This window comes from Babylonia areolata, chromosome 25, assembly GCF_041734735.1.
Source record: "Babylonia areolata isolate BAREFJ2019XMU chromosome 25, ASM4173473v1, whole genome shotgun sequence".
NCBI lineage: Eukaryota > Metazoa > Mollusca > Gastropoda > Neogastropoda > Buccinidae > Babylonia > Babylonia areolata.
The window spans coordinates 17,252,223-17,279,529 of NC_134900.1; the positions used below are offsets into that span (position 1 = coordinate 17,252,223).

The window sequence follows — 27,307 nt, forward strand, 5'->3', positions numbered from 1 at the left end:
CGCCTACCTGGGGATGAAGGGTTGGATGTGTCAACAGTTCTATTGCTATTATTATCTTTATATTCATCATTATTATCATTGATATTTACACAGCACCTACCAGGGAATGAAGGGGTGGATGTGTGAACGATTCTATTATCATTATTACCATTGATATTTACACAGCGCCTACCTGGGGATGAAGGGGTGGATGTGTGCATCATTCCTTGTTCCATCATGATATTTACACAGTGCCTATCTTTGGCCTGTCATGCCTATGCTCAGCTTATATCACTCATTGACATAAGCTTACAGCTGGGCCAACAGCAAAGTGAGAGCTGTATTATCAATGGTTTCTCCATTGCAATGGGAAGTCGTTTACAGCTTAGTCTCTTTTGTGAAGGACAATGACTCTTATACTAGGAAGCAAGACTGCATTGGCTCTTTGTGCTAAGCCTATGGGACCAGTTGGCCTTTGAGAACCATCCCATCGCCAACTGTCCTTAAACCCTCTTGGATGAGAGAGTGTGTGTGTGTGTGTGTGGGGGGGGGGGGTAACTTGGGCAATACGATCTCCACTATCATCAAATTCTAGCCCAGCCCAGATAGTCAGGACAGCAGGTACCTCCTCTCTTGTTCTGATGGTCATAGCTGGACACGACTCACTATCAAACATCTTTGGCCAGAGACCACACTCTTAACGCTTTACAAACACTGAGTCATTTGTACAACAGGCTGCCTACCTGGGTAGAGCCAACTGACAGCTGTCTTTTAGGTGCTAATCATTTGTTTTCCTGTGTCAGTCAGTCAGGCTTTACACACACACACACATGCATATTAGAGCAGATTTTACTGTAGGATTTTGCCAGGGACAACTCCTTCGTTGCTCTGGATGCTCAGGGACACACACAATTCTCCTCCTGTGACAAGTCAATGGGGTGTCTTAAAGAAGAACTGTTCACCTGATTCTTCCAGGTCTGTTGAATGTGTGTCAAAGCCTCAGTCTCTGCAAATGGTTTTCCTGTCAATTCCACATTGTTGTCAGTCCATCGTTTTTTCCTCCATCTTCCCCTCCATCTGTCTCCATCAACAGTTCCTTGAAGGATTCTTTTAGCAAGGCCTCTGGATCTTCTTGTATGTGTGTGTGTGTGTGTGTGTGTAATTAGGTAATGTAATAGGCATAGCCTTTGAATCTGTTTTATGTTTTTGTGCGTTAAATCTTTTTTCTCTCTTCCTTTTGTAAGTTACTGCATTTGTGTGTATCTATTTAATGTTTTGAGTAAAGCGCTTTCAGCTCCTTTTAAGGGAGGAAAGTGCTCAACAAGTATTCATTATTATTGTCATTATTATGTGGCCATACCAAACAGCCACACCACAAACTCACATACAGAAAACCATCGGCCATGCCTCCGCTCTCACCTTCCACTCTGGCCTTGAAGGGACTGCCGGCGATGTTGACGCCGGCATAGCGGATGGTGATGAGGTAGTCCCCAGGGGCCTTGGGGCAGTAGGTGAACTCGTAGCCCTCGTCCACCTCCCGGCACTCCAGCTTCACCTTGCTGGGACCCTCCACCGTCACCGCCAGGGCTCCAGCACCCGCATTCACCGTGTTCACGATGAACTTGGATATCTGGCCTGTAAGGGCAGATTCTTCTGTCAGTGTTAATTCTTTAAAATATATATTTCAGATGCAGTAATCAAATTACTGATTGAATGAATATTCATCTGTCAGTGTTACTAGAGAATTTTCCATTTCATCCGTTGGTGTTGTGATACTGAAATGTTGATAAGAGGCTGAGATTTAACTTTCCATTTATCAGTTGCTGTTGTGATAATGAAATGCTGATATGAGGCTGATATTTAACTTTCCATTTATCAGTTGCTGTTGTGATAATGAAATGCTGATATGAGGCTGATATTTAACTTTCCATTTATCAGTTGCTGTTGTGATAATGAAATGCTGATATGAGGCTGATATTTAACTTTCCATTTATCAGTTGCTGTTGTGATAATGAAATGCTGATATGAGGCTGATATTTAACTTTCCATTTATCAGTTGCTGTTGTGATAATGAAATGCTGATATGAGGCTGATATTTAACTTTCCATTTATCAGTTGCTGTTGTGATAATGAAATGCTGATATGAGGCTGATATTTAACTTTCCATTTATCAGTTGGTGTTGAGATAATGAAATGCTGATATGAGGCTGATATTTAACTTTCCATTTATCAGTTGGTGTTGAGATAATGAAATGCTGATATGAGGCTGATATTTAACTTTCCATTTATCAGTTGGTGTTGTGATAATGAAATGCTGATATGAGGCTGATATTTAACTTTCCATTTATCAGTTGGTGTTGAGATAATGAAATGCTGATATGAGGCTGATATTTAACTTTCCATTTATCAGTTGCTGTTGTGATAATGAAATGCTGATGTGAGGCTGATATTTAACTTTCCATTTATCAGTTGGTGTTGAGATTGAAATGCTGATAGGTGGCAGTGATTTTTTTTCTGTGACCTTGACTTCTGCAGCAGATCACATGAAACGTTACAGTGGTTTGTGTTTTATGTTTGCATCTCTATCATTATTAGTATTTTCTACAACTAAATTCCAATTGTGTTAGTATTTCTTTTCCCCCCATTAATCAATCTCTTCTATTATATAAAAAGTGCAATGCACTTTCGAGTAATGGATCAATTATTAGATTATCATCATCATCATCATTATCCTGATCATTACAACAACCAACTATTCTCTGATCAAAAGAATTAGATATAACTCCAAACCTTCACTGAGCAAAAAACAGGCTTTACTCAAACTGACATTGTCAATTTGTACGACATAAATCATCTTTAGCCTGACAATTATCTTGTCTTGACCTCATCCAAAGCAAAAAAAGTGGAACAACATGGATTACCTGACAAAACAGTATGCATAATTTGTCAAACAGGTTATCATTTCTTAAAAATCATTTTTCATTCATTCAATAATCCAGGAAGCACAGGTCAATCTCTCAAATGACATTGTCTGTTAGGCGAGTTTGATTATGGACGTTATACTGTACGCTTAAATATCAGACGATGAAACAGGTTATTACTAATTTTTGTTTCTAAAAGCTGTCACTACCTGACAGTGTAAACACAACGATGCCAGCAAAATCACACAAACTATCGCTTCCTTTCTCATCTCTCTCCATCCACATCTGTCACCCACGCAAACACTGACCTGTGGTGCCAGTGTGAAGGCCGTCGCCGTAAGCGGTGACCTTGCCAGCGTCAGCAGACACGACCTTGCCCACCATGACCCTGAAGGGGGAGCCGGGGATGTGGTAGCCGTCGAACAGCACGTGGACCAGGTGCAGTCCATTCTCGCGGGGCAGGAAACGAATGGCGAACTTTCCTGAAACACAGGAGGAGTGCCATGACCACTGCAATGAGGCTGCCATGCCAGCTTTTTCATAACAGGCTAGTTTTCCAGCCATATTCATTTACCTAAAAATGTGTAAAAAAAAATTTTTTTTTTTTTTTAAAGAAAAAAAAAAAGAAAAGAAAAATCTATCACATTTTGTCAGTAAAATAACCCTTAAAGTTAGACAAGCATTTTGTCCGAGTTATTTATTCATTCATAGTCTAAGATGATGATATTAGACTGAAATAAATGATACTATTATCATTGTTATCATCATTATTTCTATCATTTCTATTGTCGTTTTTTTGTTTTGTTTTGTTTTGTTTTTTTTATTATTATTATCATTTAGAAATGATCATTTCTAAAAATCAATGGCACGGGAGGAATTATCTAACTGAAAAGGGAGCGACTGAGGTGGAGGGTAGGGGACTGACGAAGGACGAGAAAGAGAGAGAACAGAAACATTTTCTCTCTTTACTAGTTGTTTGTAATGAGTTTAAAGGTTTCCCAGTTTAATCAGTCAGGATTTAACATCTGAACACTGTTTGGGTGTAGGCATCAATGTACACAAAATGGTGTCGGATGGAAAGACTTCATAAAGCTACTGGAAAGAAATGAAGAGGACAACTTCAATAATTTCCCAATATTGTCACATTACAATCTGTAACATTCTGTTGCTTTCCTCGGACTAAGCACGAATATTTCTGTATGCAGCTGATACGTTCAGTTTCAATTTTTCAATCAGTTGTATGCTCACTCTGTGCTTTTAGCTTGTTGGTTTTAGCATCAACATTGTTTGGCAGTATTTTCAAAGGGATTGACTTGTTAATGATGACTTGTTAATGATGACATGTGTGTTTTGTGTATGAAGATTGGCTTCAACAGTGCATTCAGTCATTGTAGGGACTGTTTATAGAAACTGCAGTGCAGCTGCACCGATGAGGTACAAAGTGTTAACTACAGAAAAAAAAAACAATCCACAACCAAAGCAGTAGAAGAGTAAATTAGGTGACTTATTAGCTGGTGTCCTTGGTATGTTGAATAAGAACAAGCACGAATGAACACCATCAAAGTGACTAAGCAGCAGTGCAGGGTCTCCTCTAATTTGTGGCCTCCAGGCAACCTAAACATCAATGGTTCCCTGTGCAATGCCAACAGCTGTGGCTGTGGCAGACTAACCCGGTAGAGGCCGTGTGTGTGGGAATGGGAAAAGAGTCGCGTGGGAGTAATGCCACAGAAAACTGTGCAGATCATGGGGCAGCATAAAAAACAACAAAAAAAACAAAATTCAAAAAATCCCTGAACGAAAGCAGAAGAGAAGTGAGGTGACTGACCATTGTCCATCTCCTGGATGAGAGCCTCCTGCAGGGGTCCAGACGGGGGCTGGACACGGGCCTGCAGTGTGCCCTTGCCCTTGGCTTCGTTCAGGTCCACCACGAAGGCTGCCGTGTTGCCCACCTGAACATGCCCAAACCATCACCCTCATGTCATGAAATCCACAAAAGCACACACATACAACCATACACCTGGTCATACTATAAAAAAAAAAAAAACAACTGCCCTCATGTCACAAAAACACACACACACATGAACACACCCAAACATCACCCTCATGTCATTAACACACACACACACATGAACACACACAAACATCACCCTCATGTCATTAACACACACACACACACACACACCTGAACACAACCAAACCATCTCCTTCAGCTCACAAAGCACACAAACACACACACAACACTAACGCCTGAACACAACCAGACCATCTCCTTCAGCTCACAAAGCACACACACACACACACAACACTAACGCCTGAACACAACCAGACCATCTCCTTCAGCTCACAAAGCACACACACACACACACAACACTAACGCCTGAACACAACCAGACCATCTCCTTCAGTTCACAAAGCACACACACACACACACAACACTAACGCCTGAACACAACCAGACCATCTCCTTCAGTTCACAAAGCACACACACACAACACTAACACCTGAACACAGCCAAACCATCTCCCTCAGTTCACAAAGCACACACACACACACACACAACACTAACACCTGAACACAGCCAAACCATCTCCCTCAGTTCACAAAGCACACACACACACACACACAACACTAACACCTGAACACAGCCAAACCATCTCCCTCAGTTCACAAAGCACACACACACACACACACACACACACAACACTAACGCCTGAACACAGCCAAACCATCTCCCTCATTTCACAAAGCACACACACACACACACACACACACACAACACTAACACCTGAACACAGCCAAACCATCTCCCTCATTTCACAAAGCACACACACACACACACAACACTAACGCCTGAACACAGCCAAACCATTTCCCTCAGTTCACAAAGCACACACACACACACACACACACACAACACTAACGCCTGAACACAGCCAAACCATCTCCCTCATTTCACAAAGCATACAAACACACACACAACACTAACACCTGAACACAACCATACCATCTCCCTCAGGTCACAAAGCACACAAACACACCTCTCTGTATGTATGTATGTATGTATATATATATATATATATGTGGATGTAAAAAATACAATAAAAGCTTTGCACATCCACTCTCCACTCATGAAATTCATTTCTTTAGTTGATTTTTTTAAAAACATTTCTTTTATGAGTGGACAGTGCATATGCAGTTTTTACTGATCAAAACACATTTTAAATTGACAACTGGCCTAATACAACTCTAGCATCCTAGGTCATGGCATGGTGCCAACAGCTGCCAGGGTGGACTGTTCACATCTGCATATATATGTATATGGACACACACACACACACACACACACACACACACACATACATCGATAATGTAAATACACAACATCTTCCAAAACAGAAAAGAAATGTCCCCATTTTTCAAGGGGCAGGACACAGACCACTGTGGGGGACTGACCTGCAGCCCCTGTTCCTGAAGAGCGGAGACAGAGATCTTGCGAGCGTCGCCGATGCTGGGGGTGATGGGCACTCTGAATGGGGAGTCAGGGATGTGCTCATCATTGAACTTGATCGACACGTAGTACTCACCTGTGCCACAAACATACACCTTTCTACTTACCATCATAATAATAATCATAATCACAGGCACTTATAATGCATTCTACCTCTGCAGGAAATTAACATCAGCATGAGAGATTCAGTTTCAGTTTCTGCCGTCAGACAAATCCATATACGATACACCACATCTGCAAAACAGATGCCTGACCAGCAGCATAACCCTGCATTCTAAGTCTGGCCTTAAGTGCATGCATTCGCATTTGTGTACCTGTCAGAGTGGATTTCTTCAACAGAGATTTGCCAGAGGACATCTATGTTGCCATGGGTTCTTTTTCAGCAAGCCAAGTGCGCGCTACACACAAGACTTTGGTTTATACTCTAATCTGAATGATCAGATGCTCAGTTTGATTTTCCAGTCAAACTTGGGAGAAAGGGAGACACTGTGATTCAATCCCAGACCCTTCTGGCCACTGCAATGGCAGATAATGGCATGGAGAAGCGTGAGCGAAGGAAGCAGGGCTCAACTTCTGGAGACGTTTTCCCTTGCAACACCTGTGGGAAGTGCTGCTCATCCAGAATTGGCCTCTTCTCCCATATGAAGACACACACCGACAGATATGCATGCCTGCCTACTCGTTCGTCGGTGCGACGGGAGACTCCATTAATGGCAGATAAGCACCTTTACCATTCTGCCACTTTCCTCTAATATTTCTCCAGTATGGGGGGGAAAATGGTTACAAAAACTGACATCACCGGGCATTACAATCAAGATAAATCAAATGTGTGAATGACAAAGCGCAAATACATACACATGCTGACACCTATACCATAAGCCATGAGGTCAGACTGACACTGAAGAGCAAAACGACCATCAGTTTCAGTACAGCCATACTGTGTCATTCCTAGCATGCATACTCTCACTGGATATGATAAGGTTTAAAAAGAATCATATTTCTAATGTTCTACTGAAACTTTATACATTGCCAGGACTGTTTGTCATACATGAATAATGAAAAGATGCAGCTTCTCTTCCACCCTGAATATTGTTTTACTTTATCAGGAAAAAAAAACTTTCAGAAGAATTATTCATGAAAGATTTCAAGGCATACTGGACAATCTCTCTTCCACCTCACACAGGTTTACAGGTTGAGGTTACTTACTGACCACACAGCTGTGAGTGGCTGTTTTTTGTTGCTGTTTTTTGTTGTAATTCTGACTATGGTCCAAAGGGTTGCTTTACAATTAAAAAACAAACAAACAAACAAAAACAAAAAAACAATCACCTTCTTCTTCTTCTGCATTCACTCGTATGCACACGAGTGGGCTTTTACGTGTATGACCATTTTTACCCTGCCATGTAGACAGCCATACTCCGTTTTTGGGGGTGTGCATGCTGGGTATGTTCTTGTTTCCATAACCCACCGAACGCTGACATGGATTACAGAATCTTTAACGTGCGTATTTGATCTTCTGCTTGCATATACACACGAAGGGGGTTCAGGCACTAGCAGGTCTGCACATATGTTGACCTGGGAGATCGTAAAAATCTCCACCCTTTACCCACCAGGCACCATCACTGTGATTTGAACCCGGGACCCTCAGATTGACAGTCCAACGCTTTAACCACTCGGCTATTGCGCCCGTCAAACAATCACCAAAATGCCAAATGGAAATTTGCAAGGCACGGAAGTACTTCCACCCACATGATTACGTTTCTCTTCAGGCTACAGATGGGCTTTCTGCATGTACAAAAAATGTTCAGGTGCAACAATGCCTTCTACAATGCACACAACCTAAGTGTCTGTCAGGGAGAAAAACAAACACAAGACTCTTGACAAGCCATCTAGCGGTGCACGAGCGAAGCAGCATACCAGGCTCGGTGACGTTGTAGGTGACGCCACAGGACCCATCCTTCCTGTCCTGGAAGTCAATCTCGGCCTTCGATGGTCCTTCCACCGCAATGGACAGCCCTCCGGCACCCGCCTCACGGGTGTAGATGTTGAAGTCACCTGAACCAACAACGAACCATGCTTTGTCAAGCATTTCTTCATAAGCTAGGATATATAATATATACATACAAACATTCCTGCCTCTGCCCAATCGCAGTTAGCTCCACAACACCCAGCCAACAGCCCCCCTCCATCTGTCCTTCTCCCTTTCTACCTCCTACCACAGTCTGCCCCCCCCCCACACCCCCCAAAGTCCTCCCCCCCCAAGTCCCCCCCACCCACCAGCCCCTTTTGTGCTTCTCTAATCATCCTTGATCTCAAGTTCATAAGCTCTTTAGTCACTGATTCAAAATGTTTCCTCTTGTCTTGAAGCAGATTCGAGTGTTCCTTTATTCTTTTATCTGGAGAAAAACAAAACAAAACAGCCCTATCACATAATGTAAAAGCCACTTGAACAAATAATCCATTAAATAAAAAATCTTAATGCAAGTTTACATGCTCTTTAAGTCACCAAATCAAACCATCAAAATGATTTCTTTTGTCTTGAAGCAGCTTTAGATGTTCTTTTATCTGGAGAAAAAACACTAACAACCCTACTGCACCAGCCTCAGAAGTGTAATGCTGTAGTCACCTGAACAAACCATCAACTTTAAAAACATTCCTTCATGCAATTTAAAATGCTCTTTTAGTCACCTAATCAAACCATCAAAATGTTTTCCTCAGGCAGGTTTAAATGTTCTATTCTTTTACCGCAGAAAAACAAAACAATTTCTATCACAGCTAAATCACTGACCAGATGCAAAGAACCAGTTGACCAATCCCCAAGTGATACAGAATGCATACACTGATATTTTTGTATGAGTATACCACAAACGTTGTGAACTTGCAAAAACAGCAGTTGTACCTTAAGATTAAATGAACACTAGTGCCTTGAAATAAACCTGACATTCAGGTACTGGGAAATACCCAGCGTCAGCAAGACGAAAAGAGCTGAATGAAAAGAAAAAACAAGAACCCCAAAACCTCTTTACATTAACTTCTCTCTACAGTGCTTCACAACCATTTTTACCCTGCCATGTAGGCAGCCAAACTCAGTTGTTGGGGTAACCTTTTTAACTATCCCCCCCACGCATCCCCCCCCCCCCCCCAGGGCGAACCCCTGCACTCCCCACCCTCAACTTACATGGCTGGTTGACCTCTCCTCTCTCCAGCCCAGGGCCAGCAGCGTGCACCTTGTGGGATCCTCCTCCAGCAATGGGGCCCACTGTGAACTCGAAGGGACTGCCTACACTCACACACACACACACATAGCACAGCTTAAATATTATATCGCAGGTACGGGGGGAGGGGGGGGGTTCATGTGGATTAGTCAGGTTCATTGAATGAAGCATAGTCTTTTTATTAATCTTTTTTAAAATATCAATTTCTCCACTTTCACACACAGAGTACACACACACATTAACATACATACACACAGCACACATACCACATTCATACACACAGAGCACACACACACACCACACCTCACATACATACACACACACACACACACACACACACACAGAGGCTCACATACAAACACAAAGAGCACACACAGGCATGCACGCGCACACACACTAACATACATGAATGCAAAGCACACACACACACACACTAACATACATAAATGCAAACCACACACACATCACACCACACTCTCAGCCACCCACCGACCCCATTCCCACCCCCTAAATCCCTCCACCATACACACGAACATCTCCCCAACAACACCCACCAGGGATGTGCTGGTCCTTGTGTTTGACGCTGACGGTGTGGATGCCCATCTCTTTGGGCACGAACTTGACGCTGTAGTGGCTGTCATCCAGACTGGTGACATCGCACACCTCCGTCACCCCCGAGGGGCTCTTCACAGAGGCCTGCATGTCCCGCGGGCTGGTGCCTGCACACACAGGGAAGGGGGAGAGTCAGGGTACTGCTGCTGATGTGTTCCCAGTCAGTCTGCATCGTCCATGTTCAGTCTGCATCGTTCGACATCATCCACATTCCATCTGCATAAAGCTACATCATCCATATTCAATCTACATCGTCCCCATTCAATCTGCATCGTCAATGTTCATTCAGCATTATCTACGTTCATTTTGTATGATCCATCTTCAAGCTATATTATCCACTTTCAATCTGCATCGTCCACATTCAAACTGTGAACGTGATCAACCTGCGTCATCTCTATTGAATCTTTATAATCTGCACTCAATTTGCATCGTCCGCATTTAATCTATATCCTACACATTCAATCTGCATCGTCCCCATTCAATCTGCATCGTCCCCATTCAATCTACATCGTCCCCATTCAATCTGTGTCATCCCCATTCAATCTGCATCATCCCCATTCAATCTGCGTCGTCCCCATTCAATCGGCACTGTCCACATTCATTCTGCATGATCTACATTCAAGCTGTATTATCCACTTTCAATTTGCATCGTCCATATTCAAACTGTGTCATACATGTGCAATCTACATCATTAACATTCAATCTGCATTGTCCACATTCAGTCTATATCATCCACATTCAATCTGTGTCTTCCACATTCAATCTGCATTAGGGATGTGCAATGCTTTGCCAGGTAGCATACAGCTGATGGCTTCCCTCCACAAAGTGAACCCTCATTGGTAGAACTGATGTATCATCAGAATGTAGTGGATGTAGTTTGCAGAGGTCTTTAACAGGTAGGCGTATGTACATGCATGAATGCATGTGGGGGAGGAGGGGTGGGGAAGTGGGGGGGGGGGAGGGAGGAGAGAGAGAGAGAGAGAGAGAGAGAGAGAGAGAGAGAGAGAAAATTATGAGACTGGCAGAGAGAAAGAGACAAAGAGAGAGAGTGCATGCTTTTTACTTGTGTCTGTTCCTCTGTGTGTGTGTGTGCGTGCGCGCGCATGTGTGTGTCTGTGTGTGTGTGTGTGTAAGAAAAGAAAGATTTGATAGAAAGAGACAGAAAGATGGGGTGAGCTTGCCAACTGAAGCAAGAATGAAAACAATGTGTACATGTGTGTACGTGTGAGCACATGCGTTTGTACGTGCATGCGCATGTACTCACGCAGACATCCCCGCGTCCACGTATGCGAGAAATAAGAGACGGGACAACAAACAAACTGACAGAGAAACGAGAAAGAAACATATGCTTGGGCTGAATGTCTGCTGACAGAAGCAGGATTCCAGGCAGTGGTAGGCAAGTTCCTCTCATCACCCACACACTGACTGACTGCCAACACTCCACACAACCATCCCCCCCCCCCCCTCTCCCCATCCCCCAACTCCAATGCTAGGGAGAAGAAAACTTCATGTGCTAAGCACTTTCACAGCTGCCGCACATACAAGCAGGAAAAAGAACACAGAATGGGTGGGGGAGTGAGGGAGCAAGGGAGGTAATAAACACACACACACTCCTCCTCCTGCCCAATCTTGATTAGCTCCACAACACCTTGCCAACACCCCCACCCCTGCCCCCCCCCCCCCAACCCCCCAGTCTCCCCTTCTGCCTCCTACCATAGTCTGCTCTCCTTCCCTCCCTGCCCCTGCCCCTCCACTCCAATCATCCTTGATCTCAAGTGTCCTGGCAGGGTGCCAGGTAGCTGCCTGGCTTTTTCTGGTGTTACCTGGGCTTTTCTTACATAAGGGCCCGACTGCAGCTGTAGTTCTCTCTCTCTCTCTCCTAACGATGCCAAGGTAAGAGGCTTAACCAAGGTTGTTTCTAGAGAATGTCTGCTTCATTCCACCCCCTACTCCCCCTTTTTTTTAATTTCAATTTCTTGTTCTTTCTCTCTTTCTCCATACCCTTAGATCCTTCCTCCAACTTCCTCCCTTTCCACAAAGAAAGAATGCTGTGCCTGGTTTTCATTCCGAAGAGCACATGTTTCAACTTGTGAATTCAAACTTCTGTCATGTTTTCTGACCTAGCTGGAAACATTTCGTTGTGATTCTCTTTCCCGTATTTTCCCTGCAGAACAGCAAGGTTAACATGTAAGTTAACAGTTGAGCATTATATATATTTTTAGAGCGATAAAACTACTACCATTCCTTATGGTTTGTTTCAACATCTGAGTCCTTTCATGAACAGCCATGAACAGCATGTTTCATATTTGAAGAAGACAGAAGATGATGAACATTATGATCAAGAAACTCTCCTTCTCTCTCTCTCTTTCTCCATATACATACATCCAGTTTGCTTTGAGACTAAATGACAAGTCCACGCTCTGTACTTCTTTTCTAGAACATCCCAACATCAACCAGGCTCAAGAGACACACAGACACCTGCGGTGCTGGTCAAGGAATCTTAAGCGCTTAGTGTCTCAAAAAGATATGTCTGTAAGGTGGACAACACTCAACTGTATGGGCCCAGTCCTCCCCCTTTAATGTTCACAGCACACTCAACTCAGGGCAGAAGTGGTTCAGAGCTGATCAAAATCCCACTGTGATACAGCTTGGCTCCTGACACTGTGTCAAGGATTGAACCCATCATTTCACACCCATCAGTAATGTAATGCCGACCACTGTACCCCTGAAACTGATGCATATTCATTTTCTGGTGTACGTACATTGTACATGTGCACCCCCTGCCAGAAGCCTAAGGCCCAAGCAAGTGAAAAACTTAAGAAGAGAGCAGTGTTGAAATCCTGAACACTTCCATGAGAAGACACCTATCAACCTGTTCTCGCTGGTTGTTGAACTTTTGCCAGCAGCAGCACTCACAGGGACTGAGGTGTAACTGTTATACATGCTGAGCTTGCATAAACTGAAGGCTCAGGAAAATAACAATGAAAATTTCCTGTTATCTAATACAAAAGCTAGAACTTTCGGATCAAATCCTACTTAATGCTAAAAACAACAATGACAACAACAACAAAAAACCACACATACAAAAAACAAAACCAACAACATTTGCATCCAACAAATCATAAATCTAATGTTTTGTGTACTTTCTTTCTGTATCAGTTTCCTCTAACACAGAGAGACAGGCAGGTGTGAATGTGTGTGTATATATATATATATATATATATATATATATATATATATATATATATATGTGTGTGTGTGTGTGTGTGTGTGTGTGTGTGTGTGACTGTGACACCGTGCACATTCCTGTGTTCATGTGTGTTTGTTGGAGGGGTAAAAAGAGGGGGCAGGTTGGGGTGGGGGTTGAGGGGTGGAAAGCGGGAGCACTGGGGAGGGGGGAAGAGAAGACAGATAAATAACAGCTCATGACAAACACTGATACATGTGATATATTCCCTGCTGAAATTAGCTTTATGGTATATCATCATCAACTGATAGTATCTTTTTTGTTGTTAAAAAGAAAAAGGAAAAAGAAAGCAAAAAAAAACAAAACAAAACAAAAAAAAAAAAAAAAAAAAACATATTTCTCTGCTCAATTTAGAAAGCCAGGCACACAGATATCTTACACCCTGCACTGATTATACTTTAACTTTTTGTCATGAGTTGGCTTGTAAATCACCTACAGTGGAGTCTCCTTAACATAATGATGTTTCTGGGGCCAAGACAAGACTACTAGCAGTGACCAAAATATGTGATACGAAAATACAAAGAAACAGAACACTGCTGGCCCACAATGTGAAATAAGCCTGTGTAAACTGGGCCACTGTTTTATCTATACCAAGGTTACCCAGATTCCATTATATCTATATTATTAGAATGACAGCTGAACATTTAAAAAAAAAAAAAAACTGTGACAGTGAACAATTAAAAACAAACATGACACAGGGAACGGACAGAAAAAGGGGAGAGAGAGGGATGGGAGAGAGAGAGAGAGAGAGAGAGAGAGAGAGAGAGAGAGAGAGAGAGAGAGAGAGAGAGAGAGAGAGAGAGAGAGAGAGAGAGAGAGAGAGAAGACAAATAGATCAGTGAGTCAAACATCAACCATCTATCGCAAACTGCACATTTATAACCACCACACACCGTGCCTCCTTAATATAAATAATCATTCTTATTTCATGTGGAGAAGACCAACGTTCCAACCTTTTGGCCCCAAAAAGAACGGCTGCCAGTGCTGAAGACTGCCATTTACTGGCATCCTGACAGGTGCTGTCCACATAATTTTCCTTCCTGACACAGCTACACCCTTCTCTTCTGAAGCTTGCTGACTCTCACTACAACTCACTGTTGACTTGTCATTATGAATTCCAACAGTCTTGACAGTGTTCACAAATAAAGAGCTAAACTGTTTGATAAAATCTTGAGTCAAACCAGAAATTGTCGAGCACAGCAAAGGTCTTAAACGGCATTAATTGTTTACTCAACACTAAAGTCACATTGCTCTGCCACAACCACCAAAAGCAGACTTCACAGCAAGTGTGGTATATATCTTGCTTACGCTGTTATGACCTCAAGCAGTGTGGTTGACAACTGAGTTGAAGGACCCCCATGTTGTGGGATCCAAATAAAACCAGACAAAAAGAGCACTGCACAGATCAAAGTCTCATCCTAGAAAAAAAAAAAACTGACCCAGTCCATGGAAACCATCCTCTCAAGTGAGCACAAACACACAGCTTCTTGCAGTGGCTCTCTAAACAATGCACAATACAAAATGCATACAATCTGTCTTGTCAAACTGACTGGCTTTTTGCGAAGCTGGCTTACAACAACCACATATTTCTCAAAGCTCCGGTGCAGAAATGAGATAAGAACCAGAACCTAAAGTCCAACAAAAGAACAGCCCTCAGTGGGGAATACACTGAAACAATGGTCAAAAGACAACAAAATAATGGATGCTGCTGAAGAACAACACAGTCATGATGCACACCACCAGGCTATGTGGTGCACTGTTACCACTGATAAGGGAAACACTCAGGTGTGCAGATGCTGCTGAGTCCAGCACCACACCAGGGTCCAGAAAGGAAGACAGGACATCCTCTGTTCTCTGGCCAGGCAGACAATTTAATCACTGACCCTCTCTCACTGCTGGTTTTGCTAGGGCAAGGTTCAGGCTGCCTGCTTTTCTTCCTTTCCCCTCCTCCCCCACCCCTTCCCACTCCACCCTGCTGGTCTATAAAAGGTCAGCAAAAACTGTTCAGGGGCTGCTAGTGGTTCTTACTCCCCCCCCCCCCCCCTCCCCCGCTTCCTTGCTTTTCCTAAAATACCCTCCACTTTCTCCCTGCATTCCCGAGTCACTGACTTTAAAACCTGGCTCATCCTCTCAACCACAACTTCACATTCATCTTCTTGGAATCCTCCCCTTCCCTCTTTTTTTTCTCCATCCCAATCCTCAAGCCCCCTCCCTTTCTGTGTGTGTGTGTGACTCTAAGTGTCCATTCGCTTTCCCCTTCTGTGAATTTCAGCCTTTACACCCTGACTCACCTTGTTTCCATAAATATCTTCCAATCACCCCCCCCCCCCCCCCCCTCCAACCCTTGCCCGCCACCCCTCCTTGATTCCCAACCACCCCTCTCCCTCCAAACTTTTGCCACTTGAAGCAGTCATAGATGGTTAAAGACAGAGCACTGCACAGACAGGTAAGTGGTTGGAGAAGCTAATCATTGCCTTCCCCTGCCCCATGACACCTCCCTCTTCCACGCAGGGCATTATAATAATGCACTTCAAAACCCTTTGCCTCAGTCTGACTTGCCAGCATTTCTCCCAACTACACACTTTTTACACCTTTTAATCTACTGATCTATTCTATATACTGAACTGGGAACACAATTTGTGTTGTAATTATTTCACCAAAAACAGATTACCTGCATGTGGGTGTAGTGAAATAAGTGTTTAGAATGAAAATGTTGGCAGTTCTGTGCAAATATATGGTTTATGATTCTGTAAAAAAAGCTCACCCTTTCATCATTTTGAAATGTACAACTCTTTAAGTTTGTAGGCAACTGATAAATTATGCTGTGCTACATTTGTAACATCTTAAAACAAAGCACATGTCTGGTGAACTGTACAAATGTCATCACTTACTGGGGGAAGGGGGGTGTATTTTTGTCAAAAAGAAATTTGCAAGTGTATGTCACACAAACACCAAATTTAATAGGCAATGAAACCACAAATAGCATGGTTCTTTTTTGATTCTTTGCTTCTATATTAAAATTAGTCAATCCACCATAAAATATAGAGATCCCCCCCCACCACCCGATCTAATATCACTAAAGAGTGGACAGGCTTAAAATTGAAGACTGCAACAACTACCAGCACTACATACACAAACTCATGTGTACACATTCACTCACACACATACAGATACCCCCCCCCCCCCCCAGCTTTCTCAAAATCAATCTTTTCAAGGCATACCCAACATCCACAAACATGGATTAGTCTGTAAGTATCCCACACAAGAAATACTAGATTTTTTTTTTTTTTTAATCATTATTCAAAAAGACAGTTTGCACAAAGGACATACATCATCTCAAAACAGGATTTCTAGCATAGTGAACTGAACTTCAAAGTCAAAAGAAATAAATCAACCCAACGATGAACTGTTCCAGTTCATTTCCATTAACTGAATGATAAATCTGTATACAGCCCGCTACAGCAGGTTTCTTACAAAGTTTAAGAGCTGGGAGCTTTTATGGCATGCTCCACATTGTTTCTTTCCAGGAGTGGACATCTTTGGCTTCGTACTTCCATCTTATTTCCAGGAAGATATTTCATAATCGGACAACATCATTGCACACTTAATCAGGGACTCTTTTGTTTATGTTGGTTTGTTCCCCCTGTCTTGTTGCACTTACCAATCGCAGACAAAAGAGTTAATTCCTCTCCCCTGCTTATCTACATGAAAAGCTGTACCTCCTGGTAGGATGGCCCATTTAAATGAGTTTTAACCCCTTGACTGCTGAACACTGGTGAAATGAAATCAGTGTGGCACTGAGTTTGAAGCAGTTATTACGTTTGGTGAACTTATCAATGGTGTCACTGATTTTGCTGAACAAAAGTAACACGATCCAAAGAGGAAGATGTCCAGATACACAGTGGTGACTAACACCCTGACATGTAAACTGTCTCATCTCAGCAAGGTGATAGCCCTTCACTGGCAAGCAAACTTAGCAGCAGTCAAAGGGTTAAACAAAAACGCTCCAAGCATTCATTTGACATAATAAAAACAACAACCCGAAATGTTAGCCTTTCTCATAAACAACTGCAAACCCAGAAGACATGCATGCATCTCCCCAGGACACATTTCAATCAGATTTCTTTTTGTTGTTGTTTGTCTATCACAGTGCTTGAGCAAGACAAAATTTGTGGGGCTGTGCTGTTTCGATGCTTTATTGTAAACAGACTGCACTGTTTATCTTTTTGTCTGTGTGTTTCTTTTTAATGTCAAGCAACAAAGGCAGTTAAGCTGGCTTTTCATTCTCAAATTTATCTTTCTGTCTGTGTGTTTCTTTTCAATGTTAAGCAACAAAGACAGTCAAGCCAGCTTTTCAGTCTCAGGGATTCTATTGCAGCAAGCCGTATCTCATGTGACCCACAGAAATAATGTAGCACTAAACTTGCAAAAATGACTACTGCCAACAGCAACATTGAACTACATGTAGATCCTTCAGATCAGAAATCTTGTCAAAAGTCGTGTCATAAGATGCTGTGTGTTGACCTGACACTTCTTTTGTCTTACACACCCCTCCCCACAGTGCTAAATTTAGTTCAATAAGAACAAAAACTTTATATATATATAAAAAAAAGAGTTGCTTCAACACAAACATGACCCACTTACCCCATGATGTAATACTTGTTATCAATATCAATTTAATAAAGGTGGCATATTTTTTTTTATATTTATCAAATCAAACTGTTTATTTCTAAAGAAAGCACAAACCACTTTCATGGATATAGTCACTACTGAGACATCAACATTTAGTGCTTGGAAAATTATGATCCAAAAGACTTCAATACATTAATGTGAACTGCTTCTTTAATAGATGTGTGAAAACACAGAAGAGGAGAAAGAAACTGAGCAAAGATAAAGCCGTGGAAAGAGGATTTTAAAGAAAAAGACTGGCACGAACAGACATTTCAGTGGGTCCAGGGCCGTTGCTCATTCACTCAGTATGACTCTGTGACTAAAGCAACTACAGTCACTGTAGGTGGTGTCCTGCATACACTGAATCAGAACAGGCACTACCGCACACCATCAAACTGACCAAGCAGTAGTGCAGGGTCTGCTCTGGTGTGTGGCCTCCTGGTGACCTAACAGTCACAGTACCCTACGGATGCCGGTACTGAAGCTGTGGTAGGATATTCTGGGTGTGGTTGTGCTTAGGGGAATCAGGATGAGTGGTGTAGGCAGGGAGAGGGGGGGGGGGGGAATCAGCAAGGTGTGTGTGTGTGTGTGTGTGTGTGTGTGTGTGAGGTGTGGGGGTAGGGGCAGGCAATGCAGGATAGTGCTGCTGAACACTCCCCCCCGCCCCCCCACACACACACACACTCCCCTTAACCCCCCAACAAAAAACAAAAAAGAAAAAAAAAAGGGGGGCTGTTTTGAGGGAGCAGAACTGTCTATAATCTGATGCCAATGAAACATAAAAACAGATATTCAGTGCTCAGGATCCAAAGGTATAAACATCACTATGTGTCAGGGTTTGGCTTTCTAGCAACAGCTATTCAAGACTGCTGGCCATGAAGTCAGTTCATTTCTCAGGTTTTGCAGCATACTCATGCTTTTCTACTCATTTCTCTGCACCTTTTTTCCTCTCTTGACTTATGTTTACTCTCTGTTTTCTCTGTGTGTGTCAGTGTATATAGTTATACTGATCTATATTTTCTTTGTGATCTGACCCTACCATTTTATCTTTTAGATTCTTGTATCTTTTTCATCATTCACACTTCCTACTTCTTCCCCCATACTTTTAAACCTTTGTCTAATTCATACCAACAGAGTTATCTTTAAGTGGTATCTGCTTGTCCCTTTTCCAAGAAGTGGAAAAAATACCAGAAATGATCTTCCTGAGAAGTCCCCACTTAACAATTATCACATTTCACGTACTGTAAGGCAATTCATTTTAAATTATGATTCTGAAGGCATGCAGTACAAATTTTCCCTAACGTAGAACACCCTAGAACATAATAGTTCAGTTTCTTCTCAGGGTTCAGGCATTTCTGATGAGAGTTTTAACACATTTAGGACAAGACTGTGTAAGACAGCTCTGATCAGTGTAGATCCTTTATTCTTTAAATATTGATTTAAGTATTCTTTAAATATCATTATCATTATATACCAGTATTCTCTGGCTACCAGCCATACACTGTTTCTATCACATCCTGGCTTCCATCATATTTTACTTCATCAACCTCGTCACCCGAAGAGGATTAAAGCCAGAAAATAAACAAACTATCATGTCCGATCTTCTGTTTCCATTTTCTTTACATATAGCAAAATAAAATAACAAAAATTCTTCTTTTCCATTTGTGTCCATTCTCCAAAGAAGATCGGTCTTTTGTAGGAAATCCTTGTACACAGTGTAAATGAGATGGTGCTGTTCTAACCGTTTCAAATGATTACTGATATCCAGTCCCACTTAACACAAGACATTCTTTTTCGATCTATGGACACACGGACATGTTCATAAACACAGGAAACAGGACTTGAAACTGAGTCATCACTGAAGGAGCTAAAATATTTTTTTCATGAGGTGGGATAGAGACAGGGATGATACAATGCTACAGCTGAGGCACCACTTTGTACTGTGACATAAGGCTGCACTCTTTGCTTCCTTTCATGATACACCCTGGCATCAACCAGGCTTGAGAGTTACACACATCTGCAGTGCTGGTGAGGAAATGTGAGCAACATTTCCAAAGACACTTTAGTGTTCCAAATGATCCTATTTTGCAACCATAGCATGCCAAAGTGTGGGATGGACCCGGTCATGGAGTGGAACATTTCACAATATATACCTCCAATGGGGTGTGAACCCATATCCTTTCACCTCATGTCCATGGCTAGTTATTGTTTACAACTTAATCAGAAAGAGAAAAAAACGAATGGGGAAAAACAGAGCCACTGACATAGCCATGGAATCTGATATAATCCTTACTGAATGGAAAAAAGGAAGAAAAAGAAAGAAGGAAAAGGCACCAACACAGAGTCGACAGTATACAGACTGAGGAAGATTATAACTCCTGGGTGCATGAGTGTTCCAAAACATTTCCTCGGAAGATTGTTCAGATCAAATAAAAATTGAATAATTACAAACAAGTGCCCTTGTGGCTGTGTGTGTTCCGAGTATTTCTTCAGGCAATCTGCCTGCCTGTCCCTTCACTGAAATCAGGCTTCAGGCACATCCACATACCTGCACGTAAACTACAACCTGTCATGTCAACACCAATGCACCCATCATCAAGAAAAGCAGGCTCTGATTCTTTCTAACAAAGACTGTCAGACAGGAAGAAAGACAAGACTGTCCACACAGACACGTTTCAGGGTTTGGGAGATGGCAGAGCGGAAAGAGCCACTGAACTGACCTGGGATCTTCAGACTGAGTTCACATTCACTTCCAACATGGCTGACGTCGGCAGCGACCCTCTCGCGGGTGATTCTCTCTGTGATCTTTGCAGATGGCTCTCCTCCCACCTTCACTGTGAAAGGACTTCCTGTAAAAAAGAAAAGGGAGCATCCATCCCCTGTTACAGCATGTGCTAAACTTTTTTAAATGATTGCATTCATGAAAATAAAAAAAGTGATACGCTGAGCTGACATAAAACTATCTAGCCCAAGTAATTTCAGTAAGAAGAAATACACATATACATGCATGAGAACAGATACACATACAGACACACAAACTGGCACACGAAAACATACTGATACACACAAAATCACACATACAGATACTGTTCCTTCTCTCAATCCTTCTCTCAATCAGTATAAAATAAATGAAAAACTATTCAGCACAAATCAATAAGTCTACTCAAAAGGCTTGATACAGAACATCATATTCAATAACTGAACATCATGACCTTCAGCAAAAACAAGAATACACACGCTACAAAAATCCTTCATCATAATCTCAAAGCCACACAGCCTCAAACATAGCACCTGCTGTCAATTAACCTGAGACAGGCTATACATCAAACTTCAACTTCAGGACGTTCAACCTCATAACATTCAACCAATAGCAACACAAACACACACAAAAACGCACACTACAAAAAACATCCCACCATGTTCTCAAAGCCCACACAGCCCCAAAGTGAGTGCCTGCAGTCATATTTACCTGGGACAGGCTGATCAGCGAACTTCAGGTTGAGGACGTAGGTGCCAGGCTCGGTGGGGTTGTAGGTGACGCGGCACGTGCCGTCTGGCATGTCGTGGCACTCGATGTCAGCCTTGCTGGGGCCTTCAATCGACATGCTCATGTTGCCGTAACCTGCACACAAGTACACATGTAATGTTGTACTCTGTTAACTTTTTAGTTACAGCACATTTTTCTTTCCTCCTTTACCCCACAGTGTTCTTCCAAGGGCGGGCTCTGACTGGAATCCATGAAGCGAAGGAGGAGAACAGAACATCCAGTTGGCCATGAAGGTGGTCTATGACTGAGAATAGAGCCTGATATAAGTGTATATTAGATTGCATTGATCGGATGTGCTGTATTCTAATGTACTGTGTTGTAAAACACATTGGTAACAACGAGTGATCCACTGCTTATTTGGTTTCAAGCTCAATCAATAGTCAACTACAGCTGCCAACAACAAACTTATGACTAGGGAGGAAAAAGAAAACAAGAATGTAAAATGACAGTAATTGTTGAGAACAACAAACTAAAATGAAAACCATTATCAAGAACCGCAAAATATGATCAGCAAAACATGACACCGATATATACAATATTAAAAAGGAGCTTGAAGTCTCATAAACATTACACCTGTACTCACTGATGCCACATCATACACACACATACACACATTCAAACACACTCTCCACTCGCACAAAACTTACCAGCCTCTCTGGTGTCCACGAAGAATTCGTTGACCTCATTGGCCATGCCCTCTGAGATGCCTTTGCCAGTGACCTTGACCTTGCTGGCGTTGCCCAGCTCACTCTCGCCGACCATGACCTTGAAAGGGCTGTTGGGGATGTGCTGGCCGTTGCGGAACACGCTCACCAGATGCTCGCCTTTCTCACGCGGGGTGAAGGTCATGCCTGCATTTTCAACAATTATAACCATTTTCAATACAGTAATGGAATAAATCAAATATGAACTTTGGGGAAAGGAGGAGAAAATATAACAACCCCCCCACCCCCACCCCCCCAAAAAAAAGATGACAGAAAGTAGTCAGAGAGTGTTCAACAGTTGAAACAAGAGGAATGAAGGGTGGGCACAGAGAGAAAGACCGACTGATCAACACAGTGATACATGCATGAGAGTGAAAAAAAAAAAAAAAAAAAAAAAAAATTAGGAAAAACAAACAGAGCAAGCACAAAGTATTCAAAAAAAGAAAAAGAAAAAAAGAGAATGTGTAATACATATACATGTATACAACACTTGAAGCGTGGATTTCAGCAGTGTATGAAAGACGGCCACAAAATACCCCTGTTTCCCATCACTGACACTGTTTCCCCCCCTCTTGCCGTGTCCACCTCCATCTTGAAACATTTCCTCGACAGCACCAAAGAAAACAAACTAAAACCACCAACCTCAGACAATGAGGCATACAAACACACACACACACACACACACACACACATTCAAAAAGACCACACTGGCTCTCTCACAAGTGGAGAAGTGGTTGGAAACTTTTTGTTTTGTGTGTAGTGGTTAGAAATGTTGCTGCCCTCTGAACACCAGGGCAGAAAGCCACACTGATACAGGCTGACGTAACCACACAACTGTAGCTTGTTCTAGTTTTATTTACCCTGGAGCAGCAAGTCAAACAAAGCCACCTGCATGGCAATGAACTTCAGAAGGAAGCACTCCCACAGTGTTCTCTTACATCCACATCCTCTAATCCAAAACATTTAACTCACTCAGTATGGCCAGTCCTCTCTTCTCCTCTATACAGACCCCTCGGATGTCCAGTGGGTGTCTGAACGACCCAAACTTTAGCTTCCGTCGTCAGAATTGTGGTATTCTTTGTCAACAAACACCTCTTCAGTATAAGAGTCTTCCACTTGCAATATTTTGATGGTGGTAATTGGGGTGAAACGCTGTTAACGTCGTCTCTTTCGCCGTTCGTATGGAGTGAGTTAAGGTTAGTTCTTTTGCTATTGATCCCCCTCCCCCTAAAAGGATCCTGCAGTCATCATATATATATATATGGATATCTTTTCTTTCTTTTTTTTCCTCTACAGTAAAACCCCAGTTAACAAGACAAGTAAACATCCAATCACTCTGCTTTGTGGCCCAGTCAGCCACCAGGCCAGCTGTCTCAGGAAATCAATTCAAAACTAAATGGAAACCACTCAATACTAAAAAAAAAAAAAAAAAAAAAACAACAATAAAAAACAACAACACTGTCAAGACAAGAGCAAAGCAGCCCACCACACCATCTTTCCACACCTCAGTTGTCCTGCGTGATCTGTTCAAGTGGCAAACTCCCCTGAAATGTTTGCTGACACCTGCCCCTGCCACTGTGGTGCAACTCATGAACACTAACGCACACAGACAATTGCTGGAACTGCCGGCTCCACTCCACCCCCTCTATTATCATACACCTATAGATGGCCTCACCTGGAAGGGAAATACCTGGATGCTGAGTCAGACCAGTCTCTTTTTATTTATCTTTTTTTTTTTTCTAAGGTGCTGGGGGGTGAGGGTAGGGTGACAGTTAAAAACCAGGTAGATAAGGTGAGGGTTCAGGTAAACTGAACTTCTTGATAAGCATAATGTTCGTGTAATCTTAACTTGATAAGGGGAACATTCAGGTAATCTGGACCTGGCAAAAAAGTTAAGGATGGGAGGTAACATGGAAGAGATGGGAGTAAGAGCACGGATGGGAGGAAATTCTTTTCTTTATCTTTCCTAACTTTGATGAAAATGAGAACATGAATTGTTTGTATGCGCACACACACAGGTTTTCTATAAAAAAAAAAAACACCCAGTAATGTTACCGGGATTCATATTCTATGAGACTGTGTGTATGTGCATGCAAATATGTGTTTCTTTATGTTGACGTGTATGTGTGTGCATGCATGATGAGTAAGTCACTACATGTGCATGCACTTGTGTGGTGTGTGTGTGTGTGTGTGTGTGTGTGTGTGTGTGTTCATGCACGTTTGAGTGTGTGCAAGCACACACATACCTATACGACAATAAAAGCATCCCTTCCCTTTACACACATAGAATCAGCTCCTGCCCACCCATGTCTACCTCTCAGCAGACAGGAGTACCCCACAACCTCCTGTTATCACAGCCATCATTCACAGCAGGTGGTCAAAGGGTCCGTGAACTGGGCATACATTTCACCTGAAGGGCATACTGGTCCATACCCCAGGTGCCTCTCACCACCCACATCACAACTGCTACATACAAGAGATGCTTCAGGAGAAAGGGTTTTATTCCGGCGAGACAAGACTAAAGGCAAAGGAAGAAGCAAAGCTGTTTGATAGTGATCCAGAAATGGGGAGATCTATGAGAACAATGTTGCATTACATCTTAGAGGGTGCGGCACAGAGATAAGTGAAAGAGCACTGCTTAAAAGTTTCAGAAATAAGCTGGATTTTTTCATGCAAATAATTTGGTCTTGCTATATTAATCAGAGTGTGACTGCAAGTGCTGGCAGAAAAAATAAATGCACAGGAGTAATGTTTAGTGAGAGAATGCACTAACAGTGACAAAAAAGCAAAGGATTTCAATGTTCAGTCCTCTGATGCCCTTGTTTCATTTCTCTGTTGGGAATCAAACTGTGTTGGAATTAGCTTTTTGTACAATCTCAACAGGCGTACTGTATGCACCAGTAGGCTATCACTATGTACTGTATTCAATTCACTTTAACTTGGCTTACAGTTCAAGGGACAGCATAGGACTGTCAGAGTCGAAAGAATGATGAATAATCAAACAGATTTATTGCTGCCTTTCAGCTGATTACCTAAAAAAAAACAACTGACCATACTGAATGCCCATTATCATTAGTGAGGACATGTTCTTTGTCTTTACAAAGAGTGCAGAATGAAGTGGCAAGTAAGTCTGTGTATACGCTCACAATTCAAGCTTTGAACACTGAACACTCAAAGAATGCACTAAAGATAATGTCATTCTGTGGAAAGCATTGTATCTACATTCCAAACATGCAAATACTCATTTTGTCTGAGGCAGCCTCTTTCATAATACAATTGTGACCTACTGTGCTTCTGCCATTTATACACTTTTCACTGCTTTTATTTCCTGAAAAATAGCTTCAGCAATTTCTCTCGCAAATAAATGGCATCTGGTGTTCTTCCATTGTTTATAAGACTTACATTGTTTGGTCTTTTTCTCGGCTGTAAAACCATCTGTTGGACAGCCAGACAGACTACCTGCCCACCATGCCTTCCTTTCCTTCTGTGATAAATCTTAGAGAGAGAGAGATAAAAAGGGGAGAGAAAGAGATAAAGGGGGGACTCTGATACTTTTCCAGCTCCAACTCTGAGCCAGCAGCAAAGATGGAAATGCTGTTCTTTGGCATCTAGCTGAGTCCAAGGCAGAGATAAAGCAGTCTGAGCATGCATGCTCCCCTGCAAGCTCCCTGCTACCACCACTCCCCAAAGAAATTAAAAAAAGAAAGAAAAAAGGAGGAAAATTTTGTGGAAACTGAAGAGAAGTAGCAGCCAGTTTGAGTGTAGTAGTAAAGTGAGATTTCCGCAATGTACAGTACAATTTGTCACCCAATAATTCATCAACCTTTTTTTTGTTTTTTTTTTTTTGTTATACTTGGTGATGGGAGATTCGCAACAAGTGCAATATACCAAAACAGAACAAAACTAATTTCAACACAAACCAACAAACAACAAACAGCAAAACACAGCAGCACAACAAAACTCATTTCAACGCAAACTGGCACAGAACAAACAGCGAAATACAACAACAAATGAAAAAGCAACACATCACAGACCAGCACAATGAAAACACCACCACCACCACCACCACCAACAACAACAACAACAACAACAAAAGTCCCATGACTGACCCAGGTGGCCATTGGCCAGACGTTTGAGGAGGCAGGGCTCCTCATGGCCCGAGGGGCTGCGCACGGTGGCAGTGAGGTCAGAGATGTCCGTCTCCGTGACCTTGAGGGACACCTCACTGCTGGTGCCCACAGACAGCTGGGCACGCTTGCGGGGCTCCCCGGTTCTGGCTGCAAACAACCATAGCATTATTTAGGCTGATTTTTTTTTTTTTAAACCAAATATGACATTTCTTATGTAATGTCTCTTACTGCAAGGATGGGAGCAAATGTCTTCAGCTGCACCAGGAAGTAAAAAGATTTTGAGAGTTTTTCTGAAACGCTTATTCTTAATAGACCTCCCCTCCCCTCCCCATTCTCTCTCTCTTTGACCACCCAAAAGCCTGTAAGAAACCATGAAATATACCTGCAGCTCTTTTTCATCACCTTGTAAAACACATATGCTCTCATTCTATTTTCATGTTATCTTAGAACAGTAGAGATTACATAGATTTGCATCATTTGGATGAAGGAAAAAATGGACAATTAAGTTTTAGCAATAATTCATCAGCAAAGATCACCTATTTACCTCCCTTCTCCATAACCAGTAATAAACCATGAAAAATATCTGGAGCTCTTTTCCATCACCTTGTAAAACACACATGCTGTTGTTCTACTTTATATATATATATATATATTCTATTTCTAGTTATCTTAGAGCAGTAGAGCCTCTATAGGTTTACATCAGCTGGATAAAGGAAAAAATGGTAAACTGAGTTTTAGAAATAATTCATCAACAAATATCACCTATTTACCTA

The 27,307-nt window shown here is 42.2% G+C and overlaps 1 protein-coding gene across 1 annotated transcript in view; it reads right to left on the reverse strand.

Annotated features, from left to right (window-relative positions):
- LOC143300069 (filamin-A-like) overlaps positions 1-27,307 on the reverse strand; it is a 112,009-nt gene that overhangs the window by 2,952 nt on the left and 81,750 nt on the right. The window contains 11 exon segments of the mRNA XM_076613628.1: positions 1,399-1,614; positions 3,209-3,382; positions 4,726-4,849; positions 6,354-6,484; positions 8,326-8,463; positions 9,587-9,688; positions 10,178-10,342; positions 20,874-21,002; positions 21,623-21,775; positions 22,348-22,551; positions 26,514-26,681. Coding sequence (XP_076469743.1) covers positions 1,399-1,614; positions 3,209-3,382; positions 4,726-4,849; positions 6,354-6,484; positions 8,326-8,463; positions 9,587-9,688; positions 10,178-10,342; positions 20,874-21,002; positions 21,623-21,775; positions 22,348-22,551; positions 26,514-26,681 — 1,704 coding nt within the window.